The 16,549-nt window shown below is 33.3% G+C and overlaps 1 protein-coding gene and 1 long non-coding RNA gene across 2 annotated transcripts; both read right to left on the reverse strand.

The window, feature by feature from the left end:
- Positions 1-1,865: 1,865 nt before the first annotated feature.
- On the reverse strand, positions 1,866-7,819 carry LOC115230123 (putative uncharacterized protein DDB_G0281733; the record flags this gene model as incomplete). Its single annotated transcript, XM_029800342.2, has 3 exons — positions 7,691-7,819; positions 1,961-2,641; positions 1,866-1,925 (listed from the first exon to the last, which is right to left on the reverse strand). Coding segments are annotated over exons 1-3 (870 nt in total), but the record flags the coding sequence as incomplete, so codon positions are not given.
- A 6,266-nt stretch (positions 7,820-14,085) lies between these two features.
- Positions 14,086-14,517, reverse strand: LOC115230114. Its single transcript, XR_003883403.2, has 3 exons — positions 14,454-14,517; positions 14,304-14,419; positions 14,086-14,273 (listed from the first exon to the last, which is right to left on the reverse strand). It is a non-coding gene; the product is annotated as an uncharacterized LOC115230114 (long non-coding RNA).
- Between the last annotated feature and the right edge of the window lie 2,032 nt (positions 14,518-16,549).

Genomic DNA, 16,549 nt, shown 5'->3' on the forward strand with positions numbered 1-16,549 from the left:
ACCGGGTGATAAGAAGTCTTCCTGAGATATTCCAAATGTTTTCCAGGAAGTGTCCATTCCCAAAATGTCAAAATCACTCCTGTATTGTTTACACATGGCACATATCCAGTGGGATTAAACAGAATTTGCCGTCGAAGCTTCATGAAACTACCCTGTCCAGGCGACACAAATTCATAAACATCATAAGACATCAGATAAAGTGGCTTTCTCAATGATACCAGTAATTTTACAGGTTTTAGATTTTTTATCGATCCCTTGCCATTTTTTGGTTTATGCAGAAGAATCAAATATTTCCAAAATAAGTTTAAATGCTGCATACAAAGTAGTCGAATGCATAAATGATTAATAGAAACTCGTCTATTATTGTAATCTCTGACTTAGTGCCAAAGAGCATCTTCCACGACCGCTAACGTTTTTTTACCACTTTCAAAAATACCTCCTCCAAAAAATTGATAAACTATGTACAAGCAGATACACAACCACATTTTTACTCAGGTTATCAGATTATTCAAACACAATAAACTACTAGACTCCGCACCTCCCATTATTGATAAATCCAACTGCTCAGGGTACCATCATCTCTTCTACAGATTACACTACTTCGTGCACCCAGATAACCTTTTCTCACGCCTTAAACAACCTCGATCGTCTTCCTTCCTCGGGTTCCGGGACCTGTAAGAGCGGCCGGCCTCTGACACTTGCTTTTTACTTGTCGCTGGTTTCCTGAAAAATATATAAACTGGGAATCAACTAAATTACTAATTAAAATGAGCAATCACCAAGATTTTTTTTCTCGAGGGTCAATCGGTTTTTCAACCAAGTTGGTGTGGAAAAAGGATTGACCATACAACTATTTTTTCCTGGTTTAACAACTATTTTTTCCTGGGACGGAACCTGCTCCGATACTTTTTGTTTACGAAAATCACCAACTCGACCTGGTGACCAGCATTTGTTAACTTAAGGGTTGAAAGGGTAGAGTAGTACCAATGTCAATTTAATTGTATCCTTTTGACTAAGTCGATAAAAACTTTTTAAACGACGAACGGTAAAAATCGGCTTTTTGTTTAGACAATAAAAAAATCGTTGCTTTTCCAACAAATTTCTTAATTTATTTTTCAAAGAAATGGTGCTTTAATCAAAATAGCGTCTCTCTTGTAAAACCTTTGAATTCATGATTCCCATCCAGTTTCTTTCTAAATAGATCATACAAGCATTAAAAGAACAAATAATGAAATAAAACAATTTAGTTTTGCATATGAAATATTATTTGTTTATCTACATTTGTAATAATTAAGACACCTAATTCAGGTAAACTATTATCAAATGCCGAAAAAATTAGAGAAATAGACGTCCAGAAATTAAAGAGAAAATAATTAAGTTGATCTAATTTTGAACGATACCAGGTTCATTGGTTTCGGCCATTACAGTTCCAAAATTAAAATTTGCTGGGCATTCATTTTGTTCTATGCAATATTCAATTGCCCTCTGGTTGGTGTCAAAATCATCGTTTGAAAACTGTCTCTGGAAATAATTGACTCTAAACAGATTACCCAATACTCAAGCCCTTGAATTTTATTAGTTATGCAGTAATTGCAAGTGGGAAATTCATTATTCTCCTAAAATATATAGTTTAATAATCTGTATTTTTTACATTATTGTTTCTATCATTAATTTCATCAGTATTTATGTATCTATCTTCTTGGTCACGATTCCTTTGGTAGTCATTCTGTTCATTACGCCTTTCTTCATAATTTTTAGGACATTCCCTTTGTTCGATGCAATATTCAATTGCCCGCTGGTTGGTGTCAAAATCATCGTTTGAAAACTGTCTCTAGAAATAATTGACTCAAACAGATTACCCAGTACTCAAGCCCTTTAATTTTATTAGTTATGCAGTAATTGCAAGTGAGGAATTCATTATTTTCCTGTAATATAGTTTTAAAAGTTAGTGATTTATTACATTGTGGTTTCGATCCTTTCGGTCGTCTCTATCATTCCTATCATTTCGGCGATGATCTCTTCGGTCATTTCTGTCATTCCTATCATTTCGACGATGATCTCTTCTGTCATCTCTACCACTTCTATCATTTCGGTAATGATCTCTTCGGTCATTTCTGTCATTCCTATCATTTCGACGATGATCTCGTCGGTCATCTCTATCACTTCTATCATTTTGATGATGATCTCTTCGGTCGTCTCTATCACTTCTATCATTTCGGTAATGATCTCTTCGGTCATTTCTGTCATTCCTATCATTTCGACGATAATCTCTTCGGTCGTCTCTATCGCTTCTATCATTTTGATGATGATCTCTTCGGTCGTCTCTATGACTTTTATCATTTCTGTGATGATCTCTCCGGTCATTTCTGTCATTCCTATCATTTCGACGATGATCTCGTCGGTCATCTCTATCACTTCTATCATTTTGATGATGATCTCTTCGGTCGTCTCTATCACTTCTATCATTTCGGTGATGATCTTTTCGGTCATTTCTATCATTCCTATCATTTCGGCGATGATCTCTTCGTTCGGCATTCTGTTCGTTAACCCTCACATCATAATTCTCTGGACATTCTCCTTGTTCTATGCAATACTGAGTTGCTCGCTGTTCAGGATCAAAATTACTGTTAGAATACGCATTCTAATGAATTATTGCTGGTTAAATTACTTGATATCTTAGTCCAATGGTTTTGTATTTTATACAATAAGAACATGAATAGAATTGGTCTCTATCATTATTTCGATTATCCTGCCTTCGATTATTTCTAGCCTGTTGAAAATAGTTTTAATTTGTAATTTATTGAACCTGTAACAGATGAATACTCAACAAAATTCCTTTAAATTTTATTTTAAAAGTAGTACCGATTATCGAAATCATTTTATTATTACTAATTCTGATTTTAAAAGTCTATTATAATTCGGTTTACCAATATAAAAAAATAGTTTTTAATATAATTTCATTTTAAGTATTCCTATAGCAAATATTTATATCTTTAGCCAATCAAAAGTTACTGTAAAATTTGCAATAATTAAATATTTTATAAGTAAAAAAATGTTTTAAAATATGAATTAAAGGAAACAAGGATTGTTTTATAAACATTATATGCTATAGTAATACTATTTATCTGTTTTTAAAACTTACAGATACTTTTTTTAACTTATAAAAATTTAATCTAGAATTCAAGGTTAAACAAATCGAAAAATCATTTTGGATGAGTTAACAATTGTTCAACTATATGATAGAATTAATATTTTTAATGTTATTTCTGATTCATTTGTCATAAGCCTGAAAATGTTTTCTAAGAATTTTTAGTAAAAAATTTAAATCCCAATAACAGAGATTTCTCGGCAGTTTTGTTAAGCAATAATCACATTATTATTTTTTAAGCCAAACAAAATCACCGTCTTAACCATTAACTAACACGTTCAGGTGATTCCGACACTTCTCAACAGTCGAGCCATCTTTTCACGATGTTCCGACCGTGACCCCACACACTTTCTGTATGTGCGGTGAATGGTTTGTGGTCCATTTCCACGATCCCCCCCATTTGCCTCTACGAGAGACTCCAGTGTTCTATGGACAATTTCCCTATCGGTATGGTCCTTCAGTAGGTTGATAGATCTTTCTTGAATTTTTTCGATTTTTAGCCGGTTCGTTGCCGCCAGGTTACAGCCCCAAGCAGCACATGCATAGCCTATTGTTGGCTCGATGTACTGCTTGTAAAGGGTCTCTACCCCTGGCGGATAAGTTCTCCCACAGTTCCAAAGGAAGGCTTTTACAAAATTGATCTTCTTTATACAGGTTGATACGATCGATTCTACGTGAGGTGAAAAACAGAGGAAAGTATCAAACGTTACTCCCAATATCTTCTGTGTTTTCTTTTGTGGTATTGGAATTCCGTTCAACGTGACATCAATAGTTTTCGTCCCCATCTTCCTATTTTTCGTGAATAGAGTGACTGCTGACTTTTCGGAACATGCATGTAGTCTGTTTTCATATAGCCATCCATATAAGTCGTCCAGTATTCTTTGTAGTCTTTCCTTCGCGTATTCGACATTTACATCCCTAGATGCGACAACTATGTCATCGGCATAGGAGAGTAGTATGTCATTATTATCCATAGGAACCGGGAGATCATTCAGAAACAAGTTGAAGAGGGTCGGGGATAAAGGAGAACCCTGGGGTACACCATTGGGCAATAAGCGTGATCTTGAACTCTCGTTCCCGACGCACACTTTCCCACGACGTCCGCTCAAAAAATTCGCTATCCATAGCTTCATAGGTGTACAAATTTGTGTACCAAATATCTTTTGAATAAGGATCTTCCTTGGGACTGAGTCAAACGCTTTTTGAATGTCGATAGTGCATACAATTGATTTCTCCTGCAATTTCAGTTTTGTTGAAGCTTTAATAATACTAAAATCTAAAATCGATAGGTCAATTTTTTAATTCCGAAAAATACATAAAACATTATTTTTTAATAATTACAGTTAAAATAATTATTTTAAAAAGGTGAATTTATAAATAACTAGATTTTATTGTAAAAAATTCGTTTTTATACCCATTCAAGCTCTTCTCAATCGCTCAAAATAGAAGATTGTTCACAGAGTCAAATTAAATTAATTTAATAGACAAGATTAATGCATATTTGTTACAATATTTGATTTAATAATTTAAGTAAACGAAGATAAAATCTTTTTATATTTCTAAAAAAATATCCCTTTCGCTTATAGAATTAAAGAAGATATACGGCTGGTGCAACTATTTATCTGGGTTAGTTAGATTTTATATTAGAAAAATAATTCTTGAATACTTAAATATTATTTTATCATTTGTTAAAAATCACAAATGATGTGATCAAATTTTTAAAATTCCAGTTTATATTCAGAAAAAAACTAAATTACCAACCTCCACTGCTCGCTTTTTACATGCTGCTGGTTTCCTACAAGATATCGAAATCGGGGATCAACTAACTATAATCCCTCGATGTTTACTACGCTCTTTTTCAACAGCAAGGATGAAAGCTTTTCTGGGATACAATAATTAATCCTAAAACTAATTTTTTTATTCAAAGCCATTACTCTTCTGTCTAAAAACAATTATATTTTGTATAAATCTTTTTTATAAATATTATGTCGCGACCCACGCTGGCGACCATCCCACGCTGGCGACCATCAGTTTGACAGGTTATGACCTTCAGTTTGACAGGTGATTAGTTTAATTAAACCGGAAAAAATTTATTTTAAGAAATAGTTTAGCGTCATTTTAGAAAAAAAATTATGGTTTCTCTCAAAAGATGTTAGCATGAAAAAAGCGACTCAATTTATCATTATTAATGATCGGTATATTTGCAACCCCTAACTCATAGTCTTTATCTAAAGGACGAGAATAACCAAACACAAATTGGTCATTTGTCTGGACAATGAAATCGAGATGGGGACACTAGCATTTGCCATTCACCAAGAATCCCACTGGGGAATACGAAAGCTTCAGAAAAAGTGCAGTGAATTCTATTCACTATAAAACATCCAATCATCGAGCAAATATAAAAGACTGCGAAATTTGTAAATCTGCCCTATCATTGAAAGTATTTTAAAAAAATGTATCTAGGTGTCGGATTCTAATTACCATGTAACTGCAGGAAAACCCAATGAAGATTCCAGGCGGATCTTATTGATATTAGAAGATATAAAGAGTTTAACGATGGATCTAATTGGATACTGACAATTATTGACATCGACAGTAAATTTGTCGTCCGCAAATCTTTAAAAAATAAAACTGCTGCTTCTGCTAAGACTTGAAATTTAATTGAAGAAGTGGTGAATAAATTCCAAAAATTGTTTTATCAAATTGGATATTCAGATCTTGCAAACGGACAACGGGTTGGATTTCAAAAACCAAAAATACGTAAAAATTGGGAACATTTTTAGACAAAGTAACTTTTTCCTATAATACGACACACCACTCGGCGATCAATGAGACCCCCTTTAAAAGTTTAGGGGTATTTCTGGAATTAACACTGTGATTCATAAAATACCAGGTTATAATCTATTTATAATTTAGATGAAGTGGTGAAAAGGGCTTTGGATTCTGCGGGATTCCCATCGACCCTTGAACCTATTGGGCTCTGCCGCAGTGACGGAAAGCGTCCTGACGGGATGACTATATTCCCCTTTAGAGGAGGAAGGTCTCTTGTTTGGGATGTAACTTGCGTCGACTCCTTTTCAGATACTGTGCTCACAGGAACAGCCAGTACACCAGGCTACGCATGTGCGCTGGCAGAAGAAAGGAAGTTGACGAAGTACGCTGTGCTTCCGAACGTCGTTGAGTTTGTCCCCCTAGCCTTTGAGACCTCCGGTGTGGTTGGAAAGAAGGTAGAAAATCTGTTACGGGTTGTGGGAGGAAGAATCTCACAGAATACAAATGACCGGAGGGAGACGAGCTGGCTTTTCCAGCGCATCTCGGTTGCAATTCTTCGCGGGAACTGCCTCTCTATCCGCAGTGCTTCGTCGTCGGACTAACCCTCAAGTTCACGACATTAATTCTCTATTAATTAATTTGACTGTATTAAAGTTCTTAAACAAAAAAAAAAAAAAAAAAAAAAAAATTTAGATGAAAATAACGAGGCATCGTTTGTCGAAGATGAACTTAATGGTAAATTTACGATGTATTTATTTTTAGAAACGAATAATAAAAGATTGTGGGACGAATCCGTCATTGAAGCTACACAGATTTGAATCCCCATATGAAGAAAAGGGAAAAGTAAAAAATATAATGTCTAAATACAGATTCATGGTTAGTTGTCTTTCCTAACAAACATTTAGTTCGAATTACGAAATAGTTACTATGAATAGAGATAAAAAATGTTAAGTTTTTTGATTTTTTAGCAATTATCTTTAGTCAGTAATTAGTGTCAAACTATGTAGGTCGCCCTGTCAATCTTGTCAACAATGAAGGTCGCTCTGGTCGCCAGCGTGGGTCGCGACATATTATGTGACATGGGCCAAATGATACGTATGGGATGCTCGTTACACTGACCTTCAATTAATGTTAATCTGTCAATTTATCGATAAACTTCAAGCAATTTTATTATTGAATTATCAATTACAAAAAAATTAATTTAATTAAGTTTTTTAATCCTGTCCATCCCGACAATAGAATTTTCCCCATTTGAGTGTTTAATCTATTAAATAAATAAATTTAAAACTACCTCTACGGGATTATTCGACAAAATATTTATTATTTCAGCTGGTGGATAGTACTGTGATTCGAATTTATCCAGTCGCAGCGATGGATTAGTTCCAATTAATTCGAATCTATTTATTAATTTTTTATTTCTTACTTTATCACCGACATTATAATCATACAAACATTTTATTTTCCTGTTCATAGCTTTGTAATAATTAAAAGTTTCACCAATGGCTTTCCTTATAAATTTGAATCCGGATAGAAACATTTTGACTCGGAATTATCTATGTACACTCAACCATTTCAAATTGGCATCAATGACGGTTAAAATCCATTTAAAATCATGATTAACCGTTGAAAATCTTTTAAGTCTATAAGATCTATCTGAAACCATTCATTAGGACAAAAAGCAAAAACATGGTGATTTATCCAATCTACAATAAAAAATGCTTATACTTTTAAAGAACGTGAAAATTTACAGACTTGACAATTTCGAATTACTTTTCTGATTATGTCATTCTTTACAGCAAAGTAGCTTTGTCGAAACTGATATTCAATTTTATTCACTCCTCTGTGAGAATAGTTGTGCAATGTTTTTGCAACAAGCTCCATTTCAGATTCAATATCCATAGTAATGACTAACTTCGGATCAGAGCATTTAAGATACAATCTGAAACTTATTGCGCATTCAAAATACCTTTCATTTATGATAGTAAAATTCTCTATTTTATTGGCAAGCCTATATTTTTTATGCCTCGAAAAATTTTCTGGAAATTTACCAGCCAACGCATCCTTTAAAATCTCATATTCGATAATGTCTTTAACAAAACCCTTGTAAGAACTCATTACAACAAGATAAAACAAGAAAAAACACGCTAGAAATGTAGGTTTGCCAAGTTAAAAAATTAAAATCTTAATAATTGTTACATTAATAAATTAAAAATAATTTAACATATTTAAAATCGATTAATTTAATATATTTTTGTCACTATAAAAAATTAAATTTCGGCTAATCAAAGAATTCTAATTTGACAGTTTCAATGTCAAAAAATGTAACGCGCGGCCCATGCGTAACGCGCTGCCCATGTCACATATAATTTCTACAGCATGAGAGTTAACGTTTATAAAAACTAAAAAAACAGTTACCAAATTATGAGGTCGGCGTATATTCGCATCAGAAAAAGGTAAATTAAAGTATGTGAAATAAAACCACTTATTAGATCGTGAAAAAGAGTGAAAATACCCCTAATTTATACATACAACCATAAATATTGAGAATGCACTATAATCATAAACAAGGTTATAATCCCACACGTGTAACAAGCGAAGCAATCTTCTGAACCATCAAGTCCAGCCGCCTCTGTTATAACGAGAGCCCGTAGAGAGTCCAGGTCATCTTTGTTTTGTAATTTCTTATCAAAAGAGCTGGGATCCCTTTCCAAAATTTCTAGGAGGTCGTCCACGATATTCTTTGCCATAACCCATAAAATATTCGTGAATTGCAAGATTAGCGGGAGTAACTGGGCTCCGTCTCAAGATGTGCCGAATAATTTCCAGCAGCTTGCCACAATTTTTGCAGACAGCGGTGTAGCGTTATAGTGTTTATAGAGTGACTGATTATTGATTTTTAGAGCGTTCTCAAGATGATTTCAATGATTCTTCAGATTACCGTTTTATAGGGTCTTGTAGTTTAGTGAATTGCGAGGGAGAACATGAGCTCTAACTTCGGCACCCATTTAAACTTTGATTTCGGGCTGTATTAGTGTGAAGTATAATAGAAATTCCTTAGAACCAGCCTTGCTTGCTATCTTAGTAGCAATTTTTAGAAGATGTTTCAGACACGCCATTCAGTTGTAATTTTGTTCTTTACTAATCTTGGCTTTATGCTTTGGATTATTATCATCCTGGAACGTCCAATTGTTTTTTAACATTAGTTTATTGGTGGACGAAATCAAACTACTTTGTCACATTTAATATTTCACCTATAAAAAATAGTTTGCCCACTCCTTAGAATGAAAAACACGCCCATAAAATTATGCTTCCACCCCCATGCTTAACTGTCGGTATGGTACATTTTTTGTCATATTCTCGACTTTTTTTCCTCTAAATGTATTTGTTAGAATGAAGACCAAAAAGTTCAATTTTGGTTTTATCTAACCATAATATACACTCATTAGGTTAAGTTATCAAATTAAGTCGTGTCCGACCTTTGGAGATCTCATAAACCAATTTTTTCCACCACTCCCGGTCATTCACAATTTCGAAAAGCATTGATAAAAGCACTTTTTGATGTCTTCTACCGTTGATATCCATCAGGTTTTCGGTCGGCCGGGGCTTCTCTTTCCAGCAATATTGCTTAGCATAATGGTTCTTTCCTTTTTCAGTATCCATGTTTCAGCGCCGTATAGAAAAACTGGGAACACGATTGCATTTCAGACAAGCACTTCGTCCCATGGCAATTCGCTTTTTGAATTCAAAGTCTCCGTCATCATTCTGATTAATTAGGCATCCCAGAAAGACAACATTTTTGCAACTTTTTACTTTCTCGTTGTTAATTTTTAGTTTCATTATTCCATTATTAGCAGTCGCCATAATTATGGTCTTACTTGAACCAATCAGTATCTACATACAGTATGGTCCAAAAATATTACACCCCTTGTTTTTTTGTTGAAAAAATCTTATATCTGTTAAAATAATACATCTATTTAATTATTTTGTGTGAATTATATCTATTTTAGAGTTGAATGAATTTTTCATTTTGTAGAAAATCAAAATAAATTTAATTGTACATATATTTACGGAATAAACGGCATTTTAAATGGAGAAAGAGGGAGACCGAAGAAGTTATCTATCAGATCTATCCGTCTGATCAGACGTTCTGCTGAAAAAAATCCAAGAATCTCTTCATCTGCAATTGCATAACAATTGGAATCTTATTCTGATATTCAAATATCAAAATTTACAATAAAAAGGACACTACATTAATGTAATTTATATGGCCGAGTACCTCGAAGGAAACCATTATTGTCGAAAAGGCACAAAAGAAACCGTTTACAATTTGCAAAAAAATATGTAAACAAAAATATGGATTCTTGGAATAGAATTCTGTGGTCAGATGAGACCAAAATCAATTTGTTCAGATCAGATGGAATTCAGCATGTGTGGCGCAAAAATGGCGATGCACTAAATCCAAAATGCATAGTAGCTACAATGAAACATGGCGGCGGAAATATAAAGATATGGAGATCTATGAGCTCGCAAGGACCTGGTGAACTTTATATCATAAATGGGATCATGAATGCAGACATGTACATTAATATACTTGAGGAAAAAATGATTCCTTTTATCAACGATCATTCAAGAAATCCGATTTTCCAACAAGATAACGATCCGAAGCATACTGCAAAGAAGATTAAAAGTTTTTTGACTGAAAAAAAATCTTGCAAATGGACTGGCCGAGCATGTCGCCAGATTTAAATCCAATTGAACACCTATGGTGCTATTTAAAAAGAAAAATTGAAACATTTGACGTCACAAATAAAAAAAATCTAGAAAATTTAATTATTGAAGAATGGAAAAAAATTCCAAAAGAAATGTGTATCAAATTGGTGGAATCAATGACCTCGAGACTAAAAGCAGTCATCAAAAATAAAGGAGGGCACACCAAATACTGACTTTTTAAATGGTGTACTATTTATGAGCCGGCAATTTTTCATGTTTTTGCTCACATATATAAAATAAATTGATTTTTGGTTTTAAAAAAATAAAAATCATTAAATCAACTTTAATAGGAACTAAATTGCATAAAAATAGTTTAGGTAATTAATTATTAGTATCGAAAATTGATTTTATTTGTCAAAAAGTCGAGGGGTGTAATATTTTTGGACCATACTGTACATTTTTCTAACAGTAGCTTCTTATCATTATGGAAAGATTTGATATGCAATATCAGATAAGTATCAAATCCAAATTCTTTTAAAAAGCGGACCACAGCTTGTTGTGTATACCGGAATAAAAAGCTTATATACACTCATTTGGGCTTCATGGGCTTTCTTCATAATCCACCGGACATTTGCTATATAGTCATGTGTACCTCGTTCCTTCCCGAATCCTGCTTGTAAATCTTGTAAAATCATTTCAGCATTTGGCTTTAGACGATTTTGTATTACTTTAAAAGTATTTGGCTGGCGTGAGAAATTAAGGCTATTGTACGATGGTTTGAGCAGTCTTTGCTATCGCCTTTTTTAGAATTGGAATAAATATAAATCTTTTCATTCTCCTGGCCAAATACCAGTCTCTCAATTTTTTTGACATAGACTAGTGATGGCTGTCACTAGTACAGTCTTCAGGAATTCGTTTGAGATGTCGATCCCCGGCGCTTTGTTCCCCGGTAATTGCCGCGTTACCCACACGCATTCTTCCTCAAGGATTTTATGTCCTCCACCCAACGTTCCTTGACCAACAAGGTTGCTTATTATAAAGGTGGGAACAAAGTTTCTGAATATAGACCTTCCTCGTATTCTCTCCAGCGATTTCGGATGCCTTGTTGGTTTAGCAATTCTACACCATAATTGTCGTTGATTTTCGCCGTCATTTTCTTAAAAGGAGTACGTAATCTTTTTAATTCTAAATACAGTAAAACCTCTCGAATCCGCCGATTTTGGGACCGGCCAAAAAATCCCCCATTATGTAGATCAGGTGTTCTCAACCGGGGGCGAATCGCCCCCCTAGGGGCGAAAATTTTGTAAAGGGGCCAATATATTTAATAAAATGTCACAGGCCAGGGCTGCGAGCCACAAAAATGTCACAAAAAATATTCGAATTTTAATATAATACAAGTATTTATACATGTTAATTTTAAGATCTACAAATGAAATTTCCAAATTTATAGAAGGAAATGAGTAATGTACTATTGACATTCCCTACCACTTATTTAGTTGATAGTGGATTTAGTTTTGTCAATCATAATACACAATGTGAAAGAAATAGACTGGAAGTGTGTTATAGAGGCGATATACGCCTAAAGTTGAGCAGAATTTAACCCGACATAGAATATTTAGCGAGTAAACATCAATATCAAGGGTCTTACTAATAATTTTTAATAAAAATTCAATTTTTTACATTTGATTTATTATTTTATATTTTGATTTTTGAGTTATATACAAAAAACAACCAATTAAGGGACAATGCCCAAAAATGTTTAAATTGTATGTGGACAAGGGGGCGATAAAATATCTAAGGGGGCGATGAACAAAAAAAGGTTGAGAATGCCTGATGTAGATAATGTCTTTTGGGCTTTTTTAGTAGAGGAATATGACGTGCCCTTCTTTGATGAATTCCTTGTTTCGCAATGTATTAGTTATCTTAGATAACCCAAATTTAATTCCCACGGTCTCTAAATCTTCTACCAACTTGCTTCTAATAATTTTCTGATCATTTGCCATAGTTCTTTTTATCCATGAGAGAGCTCGGCTCGATATCTATTTTGGTGCTCCAGATCTCGATTAATCGCAAACATTTCCTCGCCTATTCCAGCGGATTATTATATTTTTTATTAAATTTTTCGGAATATTGAATTTTTTAAAAATTTGATTGTAACTTTTTTTTGGTGGTGGGACTTTATAATTATCTGTTTTATTCAGGAGAATATTCCTTCCGATTTCCCATAAATAATGTAAACAAGCTATTTTTCAGATATCAAAAATTGATAGTGCGTTCTTAAGCGATAACAACCCCATTGTTGACAAATATTAAAAAAACACTAATCAATTAAAAATGGTAATTTCTTAATTTAACATTTTATTGATTTAAAAGTATTTTCTATATCCTGAAACTTTTTAATTGTATAAAAAATGATTAAAAATAAAAATACTTTGTATTTTATGGGTATACATGTAGAATATTAAAATTTGTTAAATAATGCCATTTCTTTTTGAGCCAACTGTATAAGGACGGGTTTTACAAAAACTTTATTCAGCTGAAGAGGAGTGATGAGCAATCCTAATGTCACAGATAGTATAGGTGTTTTTATTCAATCTTAATTACCCTGAAATAATTTTTCCGTAGTATTTCATTTTTCAGCAAATTTCATGATATTGTGAACATATTATTCGATTATTCAAACATTTAAAAAGAGGAGTCCTTTTTTGTGTATATCTATCTTTTAAGAATTCCCATCTGCTGGTTAACTGAAGAACAAAGACAGAATTCGGCCGGAATAAAGTTCGAACAAATTTTATACTTTCGGGACCCGTTCTGGTAAGAGCTCCAACATGATTACATATAGACGCCGTGTTTCTTTAAAAAATCGGTCTACTTGTTCAAAGTAGAGAATAACTGAGGAAGACCTCTTAACTTTCTCTAAGTATCTTTTGATCCACTCTTAAAGAAGACTGTTCACCAATCCTCGGAAATTAGCTCGATCGGAAGCTTACAGATTCGGATTAGAAATAGATTAGTTTCCGTTATTCATCTCGTGAATTTAATTTTAAATAATTAAATCAGGTTCCCAAAATAAAGAAATTAATGAATTAGAGTAAAAACTATGACGCAGGCGGCTCATTCTCCTGATCCTGTTTCCCTTTCCAGTCAGCAAACCAAGTTGTCTCTTTAAGAGTATACCAGCAATTGAACAGAAAGCATACCCAAGTAGTAAATCCAAATACCTATCCATGATCAGTCACAACTACCGAAGCTATCCTGAGATTGAGGATGGAAGGGGGACCATCTTCATAATCACATTTTCTAGTTGAACATAATTTTATTTGTTTTATTGAGGTTTGAAAATTAATGTCAGTTATTTTCTGAGCCATTACGATCCACGCCACCAGAAAAAGGAGAGAAATAACCACGTTCATTATGAAATCCTAAAATATGATACTTCAAAAAACAAACAGCGTTCCTTAGCTGAGACTTTTCGTTATACCTATCCAAAAAGAATGTCAGTACCGCTAGAGAAGATAGGCAGTACAAAATTCCCATAAAACTCATAAAAACATAAAATTGGGGAGAAGATGGGGATAACGGATTATAACCAAATTCTATGGGCTTATTGTTACAGATAATATTGTATCTATCCGTCAGTCTAGTAAATTGTTAAATATTTATGTAATACGTGTATGGATAATAAATGCTCATTGTGACGATTTCTGTCTTATTGTTGCATTCAATGCGGATATTTGAAGATGAATTGTTGTTTTTGACTGTTGCGAGTGACAGTATAATCAACAACTACCGATTTATGATATTTATATAATATAAAAACAAATAAAAGCAGCTTCATAATTCCTCTTGGTTCTTTTAACCATTCGAAAGAGATCGATAGATCCTAAAAATATAAATTAAGCCTCAACAACCATGGCCTAGATAAGGAATAAATTATTATATCTAATATAATAATTAATATTTCTAAAGTATTTTAAAATATATTATTTATTTTATTTTAATAAGCTTCTCGATTTTTGAAACCGAAATGCTAGAAAGCATATCTGGCCACTTTTGAAGACCACTCGAAGCACAATATTTATTTAAGCAATTACTTAACAAAAAACTGGTAGCTAGTCACTGGCGAGCTAAAAGCAACAACTCCCCACTGTCTGAAGGTTCATGCAAGATGGAAATTAATTCTTTGCACAACATAACTCAATGTGTTCCCACTGCATGGAAGAAGACCGTCGACCATGGTGCCAATAGATGCGAGAAGATGTTACAGGAGATTATGTTGGGAGGCATGATGAAGTATTGAGATAGATCCACTTTTATTTGTGTGGAAAATGTGAACTCAAAAATGACAGGAAGCTCAAAGCACATTCGGTAAAATCTGTATCGGCAAATAAGCAAATGAAAAAGCTGAAATCAAAGTCAGAACATTTATAAAGATTGACATCGTCCTGGAACATAAAAGGCCTGGTTTGTTTGTTTTCGACAAAATAAATCAAAATTCCAGAAATTTACAAGTGGAAATTTAAAAAATATGAATTTTATCCGAAGAATTGAAATTAATTTATCACTCAAGAGTGAAAATAGTACCTCGCTTACTTGGCTTTTCCAGAGAAATTCCAAAAAATTTGTTTTAACTGTTTCTACCAGCAAGTATGATCCCATAAAGTGGGGCGCGGTACCTCTCTGTACTTTATTGCGCCTTTTTGCATTTCTCCACATCCTCTCTACAGTATGAGTATGTGGGTGGTCGACATTAAAAAGTGGCATGTGGTTAACCCAAAAGTAGCTTAAGAGAGAGAATACGCGCATGCATACACTTACTATAAAGAAAACCTATTGAAAGCATGATTGTTTCTTATAAGAACACAGTTGAACTGTGGAGAAGGACTCTTGATCTGGACAAAAGAATAAGAGATTTATCATTAAATATTTGTGACTACAACATCGTCATTGTTCGTTAGCACCTCGAAAGAAATGAGATAAGCTTCCCTATCTGAATCACTATGCGAATATAAGAAGTAACGACCAGATGAAGAAGATTATTTAATTAATCTTATAATTATTTAATTTTATGGATTTTTCCGAAATACTGAGCCTTCGGATTGGACAATGAGTGGCACTCCACACATCTCCTTTCCTTCTTCACTGGCTTTGTAGACCTCAGAGAAGGTGCAGTCAATCGACCTCTCGCTGACTAATCAGATGACTTAGACCACTTGTCTGAGAAATACACAAGTAAAAAATCTCATCCTGAATCTATTTTCAAGTAAAATTGTTTATCATCCTCAAACTCGAATGATTCATACGATTTCTGAGTCTATATTTTTGCCTTTTAGTAATTTAAAGACAATCATAATCTTGAAAAATTTTGAAATTTTTGATTATTTGCATTTCGTTAACAGACAGACTCAAGTAAGTCATTTTATCGCGTGGGATTGATTATATTTTATTAAAATATAAATACGGCACCTTTAAGTCACTATCATTTAAATTTTAAATAATATGTTTTATTTTTAAAATGTGCAGTAGACGGTGACATCCTATTTCTTGACTAAATAGTCAGAAATTATATTGACGAGTAAATTTTTTGTCCCATTCCTAATGAAAATTGTTTTGAATTTGTTAAACGTGTGAAAATCCAACTCTAAATAATAATCTTTTAAAACATCTTTTTTGAATGTGTGAGCCATTTCAGTTTATTTTTAAATCGACCAGGATTTGAAATTACATTGCTATAATTTTTAATATAAACTAATTGATAATTAATTTTTTATAATATAAACAAATACTTTTTAATAATAAACATCGTTCTTAATGGATCAATATTTTGTGGTAGAATTGACTTCGGACGAGCTTAGAGCATGCACTGCCCAAAACTCCAACGAAATAAAATTTCATATTGAGGTAACCATTTTTACT

Source organism: Octopus sinensis, unplaced genomic scaffold (assembly GCF_006345805.1).
Source record: "Octopus sinensis unplaced genomic scaffold, ASM634580v1 Contig14501, whole genome shotgun sequence".
Classification (NCBI taxonomy): Eukaryota; Metazoa; Mollusca; class Cephalopoda; order Octopoda; family Octopodidae; genus Octopus; species Octopus sinensis.